Source organism: Ursus americanus, chromosome 1 (assembly GCF_024610735.1).
Source record: "Ursus americanus isolate L20-20 chromosome 1, mUrsAme1.1.p, whole genome shotgun sequence".
In the NCBI taxonomy this organism is placed as follows: Eukaryota; Metazoa; Chordata; class Mammalia; order Carnivora; family Ursidae; genus Ursus; species Ursus americanus.
In genome coordinates this window covers 17,054,343-17,070,095 of record NC_142127.1, presented here as the reverse complement: position 1 = coordinate 17,070,095, position 15,753 = coordinate 17,054,343, and the positions used below count along the sequence as shown (strand labels likewise).

At 44.2% G+C, this 15,753-nt stretch overlaps 1 protein-coding gene across 1 annotated transcript in view; it reads left to right on the top strand.

Annotated features, from left to right (window-relative positions):
* The window catches only part of TMEM163 (transmembrane protein 163), a 220,546-nt gene that overhangs the window by 167,106 nt on the left and 37,687 nt on the right, over window positions 1-15,753 (top strand). Inside the window, exon 5 of the mRNA XM_045783199.2 lies at window positions 11,890-11,986. Coding sequence (XP_045639155.2) covers window positions 11,890-11,986 — 97 coding nt within the window. The remainder of the gene's footprint in view (window positions 1-11,889; window positions 11,987-15,753) is intronic.

Sequence of the window (15,753 nt, the reverse complement as noted above, 5' to 3'; positions counted from 1 at the left end):
CTCAGAGTAAAGGCCCAAGTCCTGGCTCTGACCTTGAAGCCCTGCATGGACGCTGTATTCCAGCCATGCTGGCCTCGTAGCTCTTCACTGAATAAGCCTGGTTCCCTCCTGCATGGGAGCCTTTGCCCTCTGTTCCTTTGGTCCACAGTGCTCTTTCCACATGGTTGCACAGCTCACTCTCCTGTTTCTAGGGCTTTGGTCAGATGTCCTGTCGTCAGCAAGAAGCATGACTACTGTATATAAAATAACACTCTCATTATTCTCTTCCTTTATGCTGCTTTATGCAACCTGTGCTTATATGCTCAACTTCCTATTGTCTGACTCTCACTGTGTAAGCTCCACGAGAGCAAGGAATTGCTCACTTTGTTTGCTGCTGAATCCTTGCACTAGCACATCATAGGTGTTGATCAGTATTGGTCGATGGATTGAAGAGCCTGGCGGTGAGTCTTAGCACGCACTCTCCCGCAGTGTGTATTGGAACCGGAGGTACTAGGTAGGGTTTGGTAACTCTTAGGATGGCTGTTGCCTGTTCCTGTCTCTCCTTGCACCTCTCCACACCCCAGAAACAGCAGTGTAAGGCCTGGGGGCCCCAGGAAGATGGCCTGGGGAGGCCGGGCTCAGGAGATGCCTCTTTGGCTAGGCTCGGGGTATCTGGCTGTCTGGGCATTCCTCCTCAAGCTTAGCAAGTCCCAAGGAGGCTCCCTGCCAGCTCCTACTCCAGCTTCGCACTGCCTGCTCGGGAACGTGCGCTGCCTCGTCTCTTTTGGCCAGTCTCAAAATCAGGGCTGTCCTTGTGTCCTTCCCCACTGTCTGGATCCAGTTGGTTCCTGAGTTCCTACAGTTTAGGCCCCTAGGTGTCTATGCCTGTCCATCCCTCTCAGCTGTCCTGGCCCCTGTGTAGGGAGTCATCATTTGGGTTCCCTGGCCTCTAGCGCTGTCTCTCAGCTGATCTCCTGCCTCTAGTTTGTTTCCCTTCACTCCTGTCAAACCCCACCCACAGCCGGAGGGTCTTTGTGAAGCCCAGATGACACTGTGGGCCTCCCTTGCTTAAAATCCTCCAGTGACTTCCTGTCATTACTTAGAAATGTGTGTTTCACCTTGATGATCTTTGCCCAATCTGCAAATCACCTTTGTTATTATTTACTGAATATTTACCTCAATGTAATCTTAATTTCCCCCCAAGCAATAATATCTTTGAAGGCTTGGGGTGCTAACTGGGTTTTTTCCTACTGTATGTTAAAATATGTACCTATTAAATACAACACTCTGGTCCATGCACCATCTAAGAGCCATGATTTTGCACCTGCCGTCTTGAGGGGACTTTCAGGACACAGAGGGACAGTCTTCATGTGGCCCTTGCATTGCTGCTCTCCTTAGGCCAAATGCTCCAGGAATATCCTCTCCACTTTTTTTTTTAATTAAAAAAAAATTTTTTTAAGTTGAAGTACGGTTGACATACAATGTTATATTAGTTTCAGGCATACAATGCAGTGATTTGACAATTATAGACAAAATGCTCACCACGATAAGTGCGGTTACCATCTGTCACCACGCAAAGTTATTACAATATTATTGACTATATTCCCTGTGCTGTACTTTTCATCTCCGTGACTGATTTACTTTATATTGGGAAGTTTGTATCTCTTAATCTCCTTTGCCTATTTCATCCATTCCCTCTCCTCATGGCAACTATTAGTTCTCTGTATTTATGGGTCTGTTTCTGCTTTTTTGTTTTGAGATTCCACATGTAAGTGAAAGCATATGGTATTTGTCTTTCTCTGACTGGCCTATTTCACGTAGCATTATAATCTCTAGGTCTGTCCATGTCGTTGTGAAGTCCAAGAGTTCATTCCTTTTTTATGACCGAGTAATATTCCATTGTGTGTGTCTGTGTGTAACACATTTATTCGTGTGTTGATGGGTATTTAAGTTGCTTCTATATCTTAGATATTGTAAATAATGTTGCAGTAAACATAGGGATGCATGTATCTTTCAAAATTAGTGTTTTTATTTTCTTTGGATAAATATCTAGAAGTGGAATTACTAGATCATATGGTATCTCTGTTTTTAATTTTTTGAGGAACCTCCATACCATTTTCCAAAGTTGCTACACCAGCTTGCATTTCCACAAATAGCGTACGAGGGTTCTCTTTGCTCCACATCCTCACCAACTCTTGTTTTTTTTTCCTTGTCTTTTTTTTTTATAATTTTTATTTTGTTATATTAGTCACCATACAGTACATCCTTCATTTTTGATGCAATGTTCCATGATTCATTTTTGTGTATAACACCCAGTGCACCATGCAATACATGCCCTCCTTACTACCCATCACCGGTCTATCCCATTCCCCCACCCCCCTCCCCTCTGAAGCCCTCAGTTTGTTTCCCAGAGTCCATAGTCTCTCATGGTTCATTCCCCCTCCTTGTCTTTTTGATACTAGCCATTTGGACAGCTGTGAGGTGATATCTCACTGTGGTTTTGATTTGCATTTCCCTGATGATCAGTGATGTTGAGCATCTTTTCATGTGTACATTGGCCATCTGTATGTCTTCTTTGGAAAACGTTCAGGTCATCTGCCCATTTTTTTTTTTTTAAAGATTTTATTTATTTATTTGACAGAGACAGAGACAGCCAGTGAGAGACGGAACACAAGCAGGGAGAGTGGGAGAGGAAGAAGCAGGCTCATAGCGGAGGAGCCTGATGTGGGGCTCGATCCCAGAACGCCGGAATCACGCCCTGAGCCGAAGGCAGACGCTTAACTACTGCCCCATCTGCCCATTTTTAATCAGAGGGTTTTTTTTTTGTTTTTTGGGTTTTTTTTGGTGTTGAGTTGTATAAGTTCTTTGTATATTTTGAATATTAACCCTTTATTGGATATATCATTTGCAAATACCTCCTCCCATTCAATATGTTGCCCTTTTGTTTTGTTGATGGTTTCTTTCACTGTGCAAAAGTTTTTGAGTTTGATGTAGTCCCAATTATTTATTTTTGCTTTTGTTTCTCCTTCTTGAGGCAGATCCAGAGAAATATTTATGCTTGTGTTTTCATTTAAGTGGTTTTGTGGTTTCAGGTTTTACATTTAGGTCTTTAATTCATTTTGAGTTTGTTTTTGTGTATGATGTAAGAAAATGGTCCCACTTCATTCTTTTGCTTGTAGCCATCCAGGTTTCCCAAAACCATTTATTGAAGAGACTGTCTTTTCCCCATTGTGTATTCCTGCCTCCTTTGTTGTAGATTAATTGACCATTCAAGCATGGATTATTTTTGGGCTCTGTATTCTGTGCCAGTGATCTGTGTGTCTAATTTTGTGCCAGTACCATACTTTTTTGATTGTTACAGCTTTCTAGTCTATTTTGAAATCTGGAATTGTGATGCCTTTAGGTTTGTTCTCCTTTCTAAAGATTGTTTTGGCTATTTGAGGTATTTGTGGTTCCATACAAATTATAGGATTCTTTGTTCTAGCTCTTTGAAAAATGCTGTTAGCATTTTGATAGGAATTGCATTGATTCTATAGATTGTTTTCAGTAGTGTGGGTATTTTAACAATATTCTTCCAATTCATGAGCATGGCATATCTTTCCATTTATTTATGTCGTTTTCAGTTTCTTTCATCATTGTCTTATGGTTTTCAGAGTATATATATCTTTTACCTCTTTGGTTAAATTTATTCCTAGATATTTTATTCTTTTTTATTTAATTGTAAATTGGATTTTTTCCCTAATTTCTCTTTCTGCCACCTCATTAGTCTATAGAAACACAACAGATTTCTGTATTAATTTTGTATCCTACAACTTCAGTGAATTAATTTATTATTTCTAAGAGAGTTTGTGTGTGTGTGTGTGTGTGTGTGTGTGTGTGGATTCTTTAGGATTTCTCTATTATCATGATCTGCAGATAGTGACAGTTTTATCTTTCTTACCAATTTGGATGCCTTTTCTTTTTCTTGTCTGATTGCTATGGATAGGGCTTCCAGTACTATGTTGAATAAAAGTGGTGAGAGTGGACATCCTTGTCTTGTTTCTGATCTTAGAGGAAACACTTTCAGCATTTCACCATTGAGTATATTAGCTGTAGGTCTGTCGTATGTGGCCCTTATTATGTTGAGGTATGTTCCCGCTAAATCCACTTTATTGAGTGTTTTTTTTTTTATCATGAATGGATATTGAATCTTGTCGTATGCTTTTTCTGTATCTCCTGAGATGATAATATGATTTTTATCCCAAGTTTGTTAATGTGGTGTATCGTACTGTTGATTTGTGTATATTGAACCACTCTTGCATTTCTGGAATAAATCTCACTTGATCATGGAGAATGATCCTTTTAATGCGTTGTTGAATTCAGTTTGCTAATACGTTATTGACGATTTTTGCATTTATGTTCATCAGAGATGTTGGCTTATAAGTTTTGTTTTTTGGGTTTTTTTGGTAGTGTCTTTGGTTTTATTATCAGGGCAATGCTGATCTTATAGAGTGAATTTGAAACCATTTCTTCCTCTTCTATTTTTTTGGAATAGTTTGAGGAGAGTAGTTATTGGTTCTTTTTCCCCCTGCTTTTCCAAAGCCTCTTTTCCTCATTCTTTTTTTAAAATTTTACTAAGTTTTTAATTTTAATTGCGGTATCATTAACATACAGTGTTATATTAGTTTCAGGTATACAAGGTATTAACTCTTCTTTAAATGTTTAGTGGAATCACTTAGGAAGCCATCTGGTCCTGGACTTTCATTTGTTGGGAATTTTTGCTTACCATTTCAATTTGTTACTAGTAATCTGTCTGTTCATATTTTCTATTTCTTCAGGATTCAAATTTGCAAGATTGGATGTTTCTATAAATTTATCCACTTCTGGGTTGTCCAGTTTGTTGGCAGATAATTTTTCTTAGTATCATCTGTAATCATTTGTACCTCTGTAGTACCAGTTGTAAACTCTCCTCTTTCATTTCTGATTTTATTTATTTAAGTTTTCTTTTTTTTTCTTGATGAATCTCGCTAACGATTTATCAATTTTGTTTATCTTTTCAAATGATCACCTCTTAGTTTCATTGATTTTTTTTGTTTTGTTTTGTTTTTATTTCGTTTATTTCAACTCTGATCTTTATCATTTCCTTCTTTCTACTAACTGGGCTTTTCTAGTTCCTTTAGCTATAAAGTTCAATTGTTGATTTGAGATTTGAGATTTGTGTTATTTTTTGAGGTAGGGCTGTATTGCCATAAACTTTCCTCTCAGAACTGTTTTTGCTCTGTCCCAAAGATTTGGAACTGTTGTGTTTCTATTTTCACTTGTCTCTGGGTGTTTTTTTAATTGCCTTTTTGATTTCTTTGTTGACCCATTGGTTGCTTAGTGGCATGTTTAGCCTCCATGTGTTTGTGTTGTTTTCCACTGGTTTTCTTGTAATTAACTTCTAGTTTCCTGTCATTTTGGTCAGTAAAGATGCTCGATATGATTTCAGACTTACTGGATTTATTGAGACTTGTTTTGCGGACTAATGTGTGACCTATCTTTGACAGGGAGCATGAACATATCCATGTGTAGGACCTCTACTTTGCGTTTTCTCTGAAGCAGGGCCCCACAGTGCTGTGTCCTCACACTTTGGCTTATAAAGTCCCCTCTGCATGGAGTGTCCTCCCTAGCCTTCCATTTTTTCTGCTTAATGATTTCTGTCCATTCTTCTAGACCTAGCTTAAATGTCACATTGCAGGGGTGCCTGGGTGGCTCTGTCAGTTAAGCGTCTGCCTTCTGCTCAGGTCATGATGTCAGGGTCCTGGGATCAAGCCCTGTGCTGGGCTCCCTGCTCAGCGGGGAGTCTGCTTCTCCCTCTCCCTCTGCTCCTCCCCTCCACTCATTCTCTCTCTCTCTCTCTGAAATAAATTTTTAAAAATCTTAAAAAAAAATAAATGTCACACTGCAGAGTCATCTTTCCTTCCCACTCTGTCCCCAGGTTGTATTTCACCACGTTACTGTGTTCATTTTGTTTCTTGCCCATTTTCACATTCATAAATAATGACTTCCTGTGATGATTTTCAGGTTTCCCATCCTACATTTGTGCTCTCAGGAGACTGCGAATAGATTATGTTTTCCTTAGCCTCAGGGCTTGGCATGTAGACCTTCAAGTGCGAATGACTGAAGTACAGATCCCCTTCTAAAAAAGTGCAGTTACCCCTGGTGGAGCAGTAGCTGTGGCTGAGATTGGCTGACAATAGATGAGAACAAGAGTGAGACTCGGCATGTGAACCTGGGGAGTGGGAGGAGTTTACTGGATGGAGGGAAGTGATGCATTCATTAGTGGAAAATACCAAAGGCATGATGATCCCTTGCAACAGCAGACCCTGCCAGCCCACATACATTTACCTGATCCTGCTGAGCAGCTCCTGGGCTTCCCTCCCTCCCTTCCTCCCTTCCTCCTTTCCTTCTTTCCTTCCCTCCTTCCCTCCCTTCCTTCCCTCCCTCCCTTCCTGCCTTCTTTCTTACTGAGATAATATATAGAGAGTATAAGTAGATAGATATAGACAACATACATATGTACATATATACACTGATGAACCTCTGTATTTTCAGCGCAACCTTTACAGCTGCACTGATATGTCACTAACCACACGTGGCCATTTAAATTATAATTAATTGAAAGTAATTAAAATTAAAATTTCATTTCTTCTGTTGCCCTAGCAACATTCGAGGCACCCAATAGACACATATGGCTAGTGGCTACCATACTGGACAGTGCAGAATAGAATACTCCATCATCTCAGAAATTCTATAGGACTGCATTGCTATAGAATCTAATTCTTCTATAAATCCCTCATGTTGACTTTTGTCCTTACCTTTGAAGCTGGGAAAGAGAGTCCTGTGTAAACAAGATTTTGCTCTGGTGGCTCTAGTCAGCTTGTACATTCATACAGATATAAACGAAGGGCCGTTTGTTGAGGGAGGTCGTTACACATGGGTAGGTGGTTACATGTTGAGGAGATGGGTGATCTCACCACGGAGGGGTGTGGACCGCTTGTCTGGAGAGCTCTGGCCGGGGAACCATTCACACCACAACCTGTTCACCGTGCAGCCGATGGATGAGGATGAAGGTAGAGAAGAGAGATGGGAATGTGTGTGCGAAAGGAGGTGGGGTCGAGCTTCGGAGAATCCAGGGAAGGAGAAGATGGCAGTCTTGAATAAAATGTTTGGCGTGGGCATTACAGAGAATGAGAAATGGCTCCTAAGCATTCATTGCTCACTTTCTCCTTCCCTTTATCCTGCCTCCAAATGACTTTGTGGCTTTATTTAAAATGGCAGAGCACATGAAGGGAGAGAGAACCTAGCTGGAGTAAAATAACGCCGGAGGTTGTGCGTCCCGAAGTACCGTGTTTGTGCTCATCACCTGACTGCCTTATTTTTCGTTACTTTACTTTGAACGGTAGCCCAGATTACAGGCGCTTTGGGCACCAGGATGAAAGATGAGAAATAAAACATTGACACTTTAAGCCGTGGACTGAAGTGATTAATTACCAGGGCTACTGTGTTTTAGGTCTTTTGTATATTCGGGGATGACAAGACAAAACTTCTCCTGTTAGGCTGTTTGGATCTGATGGAAAATAAGAACTGGTAGAAGACTCATGCTTTATTAATGTGAACCACAGGCCTTCTAACCTACCATTGACAAAGGACCAAACTTTCAACCTGACATCATTTGGGATATAAGCGTATCTGTCAGTAGGTTTTGCCCTTATAATTTCAGAAGCAAAAAAATATTTATGTCTACTGCAAGGTTATTCATAGAATTACAATGCTGTGCACATTTAGTAATCTGTAGCCTTTAGCAGAAGGAAAAGAGATGGCCAGTGGCTTTAATCATTCCTCTACATTTTACTAGTTGTCTTTCAGACATTAAATGTGTCTTGGGGAAAACTATTATAATATGGGCTCTGTCTTGACCGCGCATTAGAAACACCGGAAGGGCTTATTAACACACAGATTGCTGGGCCCCCTCCCCAGCGTTTCTGATTCAGCAGATTCGGGACTAAAAAATGTGCTGTTCTAACAAGTTCCCAGGTGATGCTGACGCTGTTGTTCCGTGGACCGTTCTTTGACAACCAGTGGTCCTATGGGAGTTTAAATTCAACTTCAGGTTGTGCTCATTTGGGGGATTATGTTGACGGAGGCACTGCATTTGCCTCTTTCCGACTCAGTGTCTTTCTCCTCTGGGGTTTGGGCAGGAGGGAGAAGGAATCTGCATTCATTCCAGTGACCTGGCTGCCCAGTGCTGTCAGGCCCACGGGCACATTGCCCTTTACCTGCCAGGCCGGCCTCCCCTGGTGAAGGCCACATGACGTGCTGATGGCGCAGTGATCTTCCACCGCTCCCCAGTCTGCTTCCTCCCAACCCAGGAAGCAGCACACCGCTGCAGAAGCAGCCATATTCGTAGAGTTGGCTCCCAACCCAAGTCTTGCATGCACCTTGGAGGCCGCCGCAGCCCCAGGGCCGTGGAGCTGTGAGGACGTGATGCGGGTACCAAGGGTCTTTGAGCGGCCAGGGGGTTGACGGGGCCGGCCGCTGGGGCGAGTCAGGTGACCAGGCTGTATTTCTGCGTGGACTTCAGACTCCTTGGGTGACCTTGGGCAAGCCTCCTCATCCTCGACTTTCCCATTTTGATCACTTGTGGTTATGGAACACACCTCTTGCCTTCCCAGCCTGAAAAATAGCAGAAAAACAGAAACTCCGATCTGGTGAGTGGCCGCCGGGGCATTTAGCACTGCTGTGCGGAACTGAGCGCCTGAGGACAAAGCTGCTGTGTAAACACAATATATTATTAATAAAATGTTAAAAAATAGCATCACACCCTCTGCTAATAATAGCCGGGTTAGGCTTGGGAGCAGCTTTGACACGCCAGCTCCCAGCAGGGTTGAAGGAAGGGCGACGATGGTTTTTGAATTTGCGGCACATTTAAAAGAAGATGAAAACGGGGCTTTAAAACATTTTTGAGCCTATTCACAGGTATATTTGTGAAGAAAATACGATTATACTTTGGTAAAATTCAACTTTAATAAACCAAACCATTAATTTCTTTTGATTCTGGTTATATTTCAGAGTGGTTTTAGAAGGTGGGCTATTTAACAGGCATTTTGGCTAAAGTATTAGGAGTGTCCTTCCCCCGCCCATCCGCACTGGGGAGTGGTTGATGCCCCTTACACTCCATGGGGGAACACTTAGAAATTATCTAGTAATTACTTCAGCAGTTAGCAACTGCATCTACTCCACAGGTGCACGTGGGACACCTGCTACGTGCTCGTGTAGGTGCCGAGATCTAAAAATATGGTTCTTGCCCTTAAGGGATTTGTAGTGTAATTTTGATTCAAGATATACAGGCAAGATAGTATGTAAGGAGACTATTGCATCCTTTATATTTGTCTCCTTAAGAAATGTAAACAAGATTCCCATCCACTTTTGTGCATTGTAGTGGTGTTTCTGCAGTGGTCTGGAGAAAACGGGTTCTTGCAGCATCCCTGTTACCTGTCAGCAAGAAGCCCAGACATTTGTTTCTTCCCCCACCCCCAGAGAAGTATGGAGATGAAGACTTCCTGAGGATGTTGTCATAAATTTTCTGTAGAAGGTCTAGCACCCAAGTGGTGCCTGCCCTACTTGTGTCTCAAAGAGAGAAAGCTGCTCATTAAAAAAAAAATTACAGTACACATCTCATAGGGACCATCAGCCTCCCCAGCTGTGATGACCGCTCCCGCCTTGCCTTCTGTCCAGGGAGTGTGGCTTTCTACACCACCGTGGAAGCTCCCTGAGGGCAAGGCCCCACCTGGGTCCAGGTGCAGGGCTCTCAACCCCAGTGCCTCTGGGAATTGCCTGGGAGTTTTGAAGCAAATTCAGATGCTTCGGTTTGCTTACCAAGATTCTGATACAGTTGAACTGGAGTGGTCCCTGGGCAGTTGTTCAAAAACACTTCCCAGGTGAGTGCAAGAGGCCCTTGGGTGGAGAAGCACGGAGTTGGCGGCTGACTTTATCTGAAAGAGTACATGAGAGAGAGTCTCTGGTAGACACTCAGGAATTTTTTGAGTGGAGAAAAGCTCAGTGTACATTGGAGACCTATCCTGGAGACCTCCCCCCACCCCAGTGTGCAGGTAGGAATGGTGATTTCAAGTGCTGGTCACAGTGGCCCCTAGCTTGCTTCCCCATGGGCACAGCTGGGTCTTGGGGGCCAGTGCCTCGGGAGCATTGATCCCCCGATCCCCAGGATTTCTCAGCTTTGTTCACTTATCTCGTCACTAAAGAGCCTCCAGTAGATGGACCTCGTTCCCTCATGATGCCCCTCCTGGCTGCAGCCCCTTTTGCCCCATAGCCCTGCCAGGCCCGGGGTTAGCAGCCCCAGGCTCAGTGCCTCATGTCAGCATTCTTCCCTCCTGCCACTGGATCAGTGATACTTACTGCCTGAATTACCTTTTCTCCTCCTTGAGTCTGTGTTTCCCCCAACCCAGGCTCGTTCTGGGGATGTGTGGCACCCATGGCGGATCACCCATTTTGATGCATAGGGCCAGGTCCTCTTTTGCTCACGTCTGTACCAAGATTCCCCAGCCCATTCATGACTTTTCCTACAATCCTGTATTTTGTGTTATGCACTAATCTACAATGATCCCTTCTTTCTGTCTTTGAAAGAATAAAACCTACAACTTGAGTGTACATTAGGAGCCTACTGAGTGGGCTCCAAGCAGCCTTATTTACCCACTTATTTCTGACTTTGAGGTTTGGGGGATCATGTCTGTCCATGGGCTCATTAGGATTCTAACTATGTAGGTGTTACTTCAATGTTACGTGGGCGATTTTGGGCTGTTCTCTTAATCCAGAGAATGGAATCCAAGATGGACAGTGAAAAATGGTTTTATTTGATAGCTGAGAGAAAAGGGCTGGGGAGGTTGCCAAGTGGTGGGGACATCAGGTTGGGATGGGAATGACCTAGAGCTAATTGTCGTTCATTTTTTCTCTATTTTTGTTTTCATTTGGTGTTTTGACTCCTGTATTACTATCATCATTTCCTCGTGTTTACTTTGATTTTTCATCTTTGCTTCTCCTGCAAATTGCTGTGTCCGGTTTGCCAGAGAAACCTCCTACGTCCTGCGCTCCCCCAGACCTCCTACCAGGCCCCGCCCCGCACCTGGCTGTGCGTGCTCCGGTTTTCCTCCTGCCTCCACCTGTGCTGATGTCTCCGTTGAACTCATTCTTCCTTCCCTCTTCTTTCTTTTTAGAGACTGACTTCCTCTTGGCATAAACACTCCATCTTTTGTTGTTAACCAAATCATTCTTCCTTTTTATCTTTGGGAAAATACAGTGGTGTCTATCACATTATATCAGAAAGAGACATCCAGAGTGGACTTTTCTTTTCCTTTGTTTAGGCTAACATTAATGGGTTTGTTTTTTTTTTTTTTTAAATGCTCATTTCATCTTCAGGTGGGAAATATTATTCCTATTTGACAGGTGAAGCTAAAAGAAGCTCAGTAGCATGACCAAAATCAAGCATGTTAAATGGTAGAGCTTCAGATGTCTCAGGCCAGAGCCTTTATTCTTTGCTGTTAAACTCTGAACCCTCCAGCTGGAGGTGAACCGGCATATTGTGTTGTCAGGCGGAAGGGTTGGATTTTACGTCCTTGAAATTCGTCCCATGCCAGCATTCATGGGATGCTCTGAGATTATGTAGGATGGTGAGCCCTTTTCCCACGGGGTTGGTTTTGCTGATAAATTAGCCTGAGATCCTAGAGATGATTCAGTATCAGTTCCGAGACTGGGGGTGGTCATCGTGGGCATGTGGCGAATTATGGTTGGGTACCAGTACCTTGGGTTGTATTATTGTGTAAGTGAGAGGAGTGGACTTCTCCCAGTTGAGATTCTCAATGTTTTGTTTCTTTGCAGAGCCTGTGTCATCTTGGGGGTGATATTCCTTCTGTCATCCATATGTATAGTGGTCAAAGCCATCCATGACCTCTCAACTAGGCTGCTCCCAGAAGTGGTAAGGTCCTTCTTTTTCCTTAACAGTTTTTCCTGGAGGTACCAGCCTTCTATGTTATCTCTCACGAAGGATTTACTGGGGCAAGTTGGGCAGGTGGGGAGAGAATATACAGCATTTTAGGAGTCCAGAAGAACTCACTGCAGCGTGTGAATGACTTGGTAGAGTGAAGCCCTGGGGAAGAGGAAAAACGTCACATATTTGAGGTGGTACTAGGTTCTGGGTTCTGTGTTTCTCTCCTTAGATCTCTTGACTATTTTTAAAGCAAGACGTCTTTTATGTGAAAAGAAACGGGATGTTTTTATATACCAGAGTGATCCAATCTGTGCTCTTTGCATCTGTTGTTTTTTGTCTAGTCAATGATTATTGTGATAATAATTACTTTTGCGTCTTGCATAAATCCATTCACGTTGGATTTTCTGGCAGAACTGACATTTGGTCGCAGAAACCGGAGGACACAATTTCATATTAAAGTGTGTTTTTGACTGCTTTGTTCTTTGGGTGAGAGCTATTACCTGCACTCTGATTCTTTTTTTTTTTTCCCCTCTCCTCTTAGGAATGCCAGGGGAAAAAAAGGACTTTAGTGTCTCCTATCAGGTTATCTTCATGCTGCCGTTATAATCATTCTCTATATACAAGTTGCGTAGTGATTTAAATGCAAAAATATGGGCTCTTCTCTGAGGATGTGATTTGATTTGAATTTGGCTACATGCACCGTCTTATACCAGGCCTAAATTCTTAGACCTTTCACTTCACTTTTAGGAAATAGACGTTAATCCTTTCTGGGGCGTGGTTTTGTGTGTATTTATGGGGAAGAATAAAATGAAGTGGGACTTGACACTGCATGTAGGAGAGGTACAGAAGTGGCTGCTTTCAGTTGCCACCCCTCCCCCAACTGAAATTGAGGTCGGAGCCGGTCCTTTAGTAACTCACCAGGGTCTCCGCTATTTGTCATCACAGCCGGCCAGAAGATTATTCTCTAATATCTCGGCGACAGTGAGGTTTCAGTCCGTGTCGGAGGCAGAGCTAGCTGAGGGGGGTAGTACTGTTGACTACTCTGTGTTCTTAGTCTCAGGATTGTGATGCCTCACTCTCATCTCCTCACCCCAGTGATCTCACTCTGGCCTGGGATCCTGGACTTCTCCATCCTTTTCCTCCATCAGACTTGCTGTCCTGTGTTCCATTCTCTCAGAACCTGAATCTTAGCATTAAGTATGATTCATTGAGATGTCGGTCAGATAATGCCTTTGGGTTTTACAGGGGATGGAACTATGCCTCCACTCTAAGAAGTGAGCACAGCTGCGCTCATGGGCCTTTGCAGGGGCCCTCGTTGTCTTTCTCTTGATAGTGGAACCATTTTTGCCTGGGAAGTCTCCCATCCTGTGGTGCACACGTTCCTGAGGGAAGCAGCTCACCAACTGAAATGCCACAGCAGGATAACAATGTCCGATGCCCTGTCCCATGTGGGGTTCTGAGAGGGCAAAGAGCTCTATGAGTTTACCCCAGCCTGGCCCTGTCCTCGGAGAACTCATGCCCGCTGCATCTTTTATCAGTCCTGGTGTGGGATTTAAGAATCAGACGCATTGATGGTCATCTCCTCAGAACTCTGAAAAGAATAAGGTGGTTTTATTGTTTTGTTTTCCGTCTTCAGCATTATGGAAAGATGACAAAGGCATGTGAGTTCCCGTCTCCAGACAGCAGGCCTTCTAATCAACTGCGTGGCACATGGGGGCCCGGTAAAGGCTGCCAAGTGGTAGCCGACAGTGATTCCGTCCCGAGTCTTTGACTTCCCCCTCTCTGCTCTGGAAGTCTGGGGAGGCCCGCAGGCCATAGCCAGACCCTGGTCCCTGGCCTGTGGTCATTCAGCACCAGCGTTTGTCCACATCTGAATTAGGGGGCGTCATCAGTGGCTCACAGAAGCCAGTCGGAAAGCGGGAGAAGCTTGAGTGCATCCAGTTTCTGTGGCAAGCGTGTGCCTGGAGGAAAGGCCTGCCCTCTAGTGGTGCCAGGCAGACTTGCTGCGCAGGGCTGAGGACCCAGGGCTGGCAAAGCTTCCCGGTTTTCAAGAGAGAGTGGAAGCCTCTGTTTAATGTGAAATAAATTGGCAACTCACCAAACATTTTGAAAACCCTGCTTGGGAGTGGGTAGGCAGTTTCGTGTAGGTCAAATAAAGTATGCCTGTGGCGGTTGAAAGCAGGGAGACTGGTCTTCAGGGCCGCGGTGGCATGATTTTAGGTCCGAGTTACAGCCTTAACCTTGCCCTCAACTGTAGAACTGCCCTTTTTAAAAAATTTATTCCAGTGTAGTTACAATATATTGTTATGTTAATTTCAGGTGCGCAATGTAGTGATTCAACGATTCCATACATCACCCTGTGGTCATCACAAGTGCACCCCTTAATCCCCATCACCTATGATACCCGTCCCTGCACCCGCCTCCCCTCTGGTAACCATTAGTGTGTTCTCTAGAGTTAAGAATCTGTTTCCTGGTTTGTCTCTTTTTTTCCTTTGTCCATCTGTTTTGTTTCTTAAATTCTACACATGAGTGAATTCATATGGTATTTGTCTTTCTCGGACTTATTTCACTTAGCATTATGTTCTCTCCTGACATCCATGTCATTGCACATGGCGAGATTTCATTCTTCCTGATGCCTGAGTCATAGTCCATTGTATGTATATGCCACGGCCGCTTTATCCATTCAGCAGTCACTGGACGCTTGCAGGAGCCCTCGTGCACTGTTGGTGGGAATGCAGACTGGTGCAGCCACTGTGGAAAAGAGTATGGAGGTTCCTCAAAAAGTTAAAAATAGAGCTTCCCTACCGTCCAGTAATCACACCACTGGGTATTCACCCAAAGGATGCTGAGACACGAACCCGCAAGGGTATATGCGCCTCTGCCTGTTGCAGCGTTATTTACAGTAGCCGAGCTGTGGAAGCAGGGCTGCCGTTTTAGGTATGATTTCTATCAGGTTGTTTTTTTACTGTGGGTTTGTCAGAAGCAGCATTTTACTGACCCCAGGCCTCTTTCCTGGTGGTCTTCTCCCTCCCCCCTCCCTCCCTCCCTTCCTTTTTTTTTTTTTTTTTTTTTTACGATTTTATTCATTTACTTGTTAGAGAGTGCATGCGTGCACAAGCAGGGGGAGTGGCAGGCAGAGGGAGAAGCAGGCTCCCCACTGAGTGGGGAGCCCAACAGGGGACTCGATCCCAGGACCCCGAGATCATGACCTAAATTGAACAGAGACGCTTAACTGACTGAGCCACCCAGGCATCCCTGGTGGCTTTCTTTTTAATGTAGCTGCACCCTTCCGGAGTGAGAATAATTGCAAAAATGTGTAAGCTTTGAATAAGAAAGCTCTGCAGTTTGGAATTTCCCAGCTGCGAAGTATGGTGACTCTGAGCCATGGCGGTGTCGCCGGGCCCTGGGCCTCGTGCTGGAGAAGCCAGGCCAGCTGCTCCCTGGGGCCCCAGCATGGAATCCGTGCCGTCTGCTGCAAGGGCTTCATGACTAAGTGGTGGAGGTCTGCTCCCCACAACCTGCACGTGAGCGCGTCAGATCCTTAATGAATCCATTCCCAAAAGAGCTTTCTTGGAACCTCTGTATGAACGGTAGTTCTAGAAGTCGGGGAGAGTGGGCAGTGCCTCAAGTGTAGTGGTTGCCTTATGTCTCTGGGTTGGTTTGAAAAACATCATCCTCTTCCTCTTTTCACCCCTGCCACACGCTGCTTAGGTAAGAAGGGACAGGTGGCATGTGTCTCCTTCCAGTGGGACGTG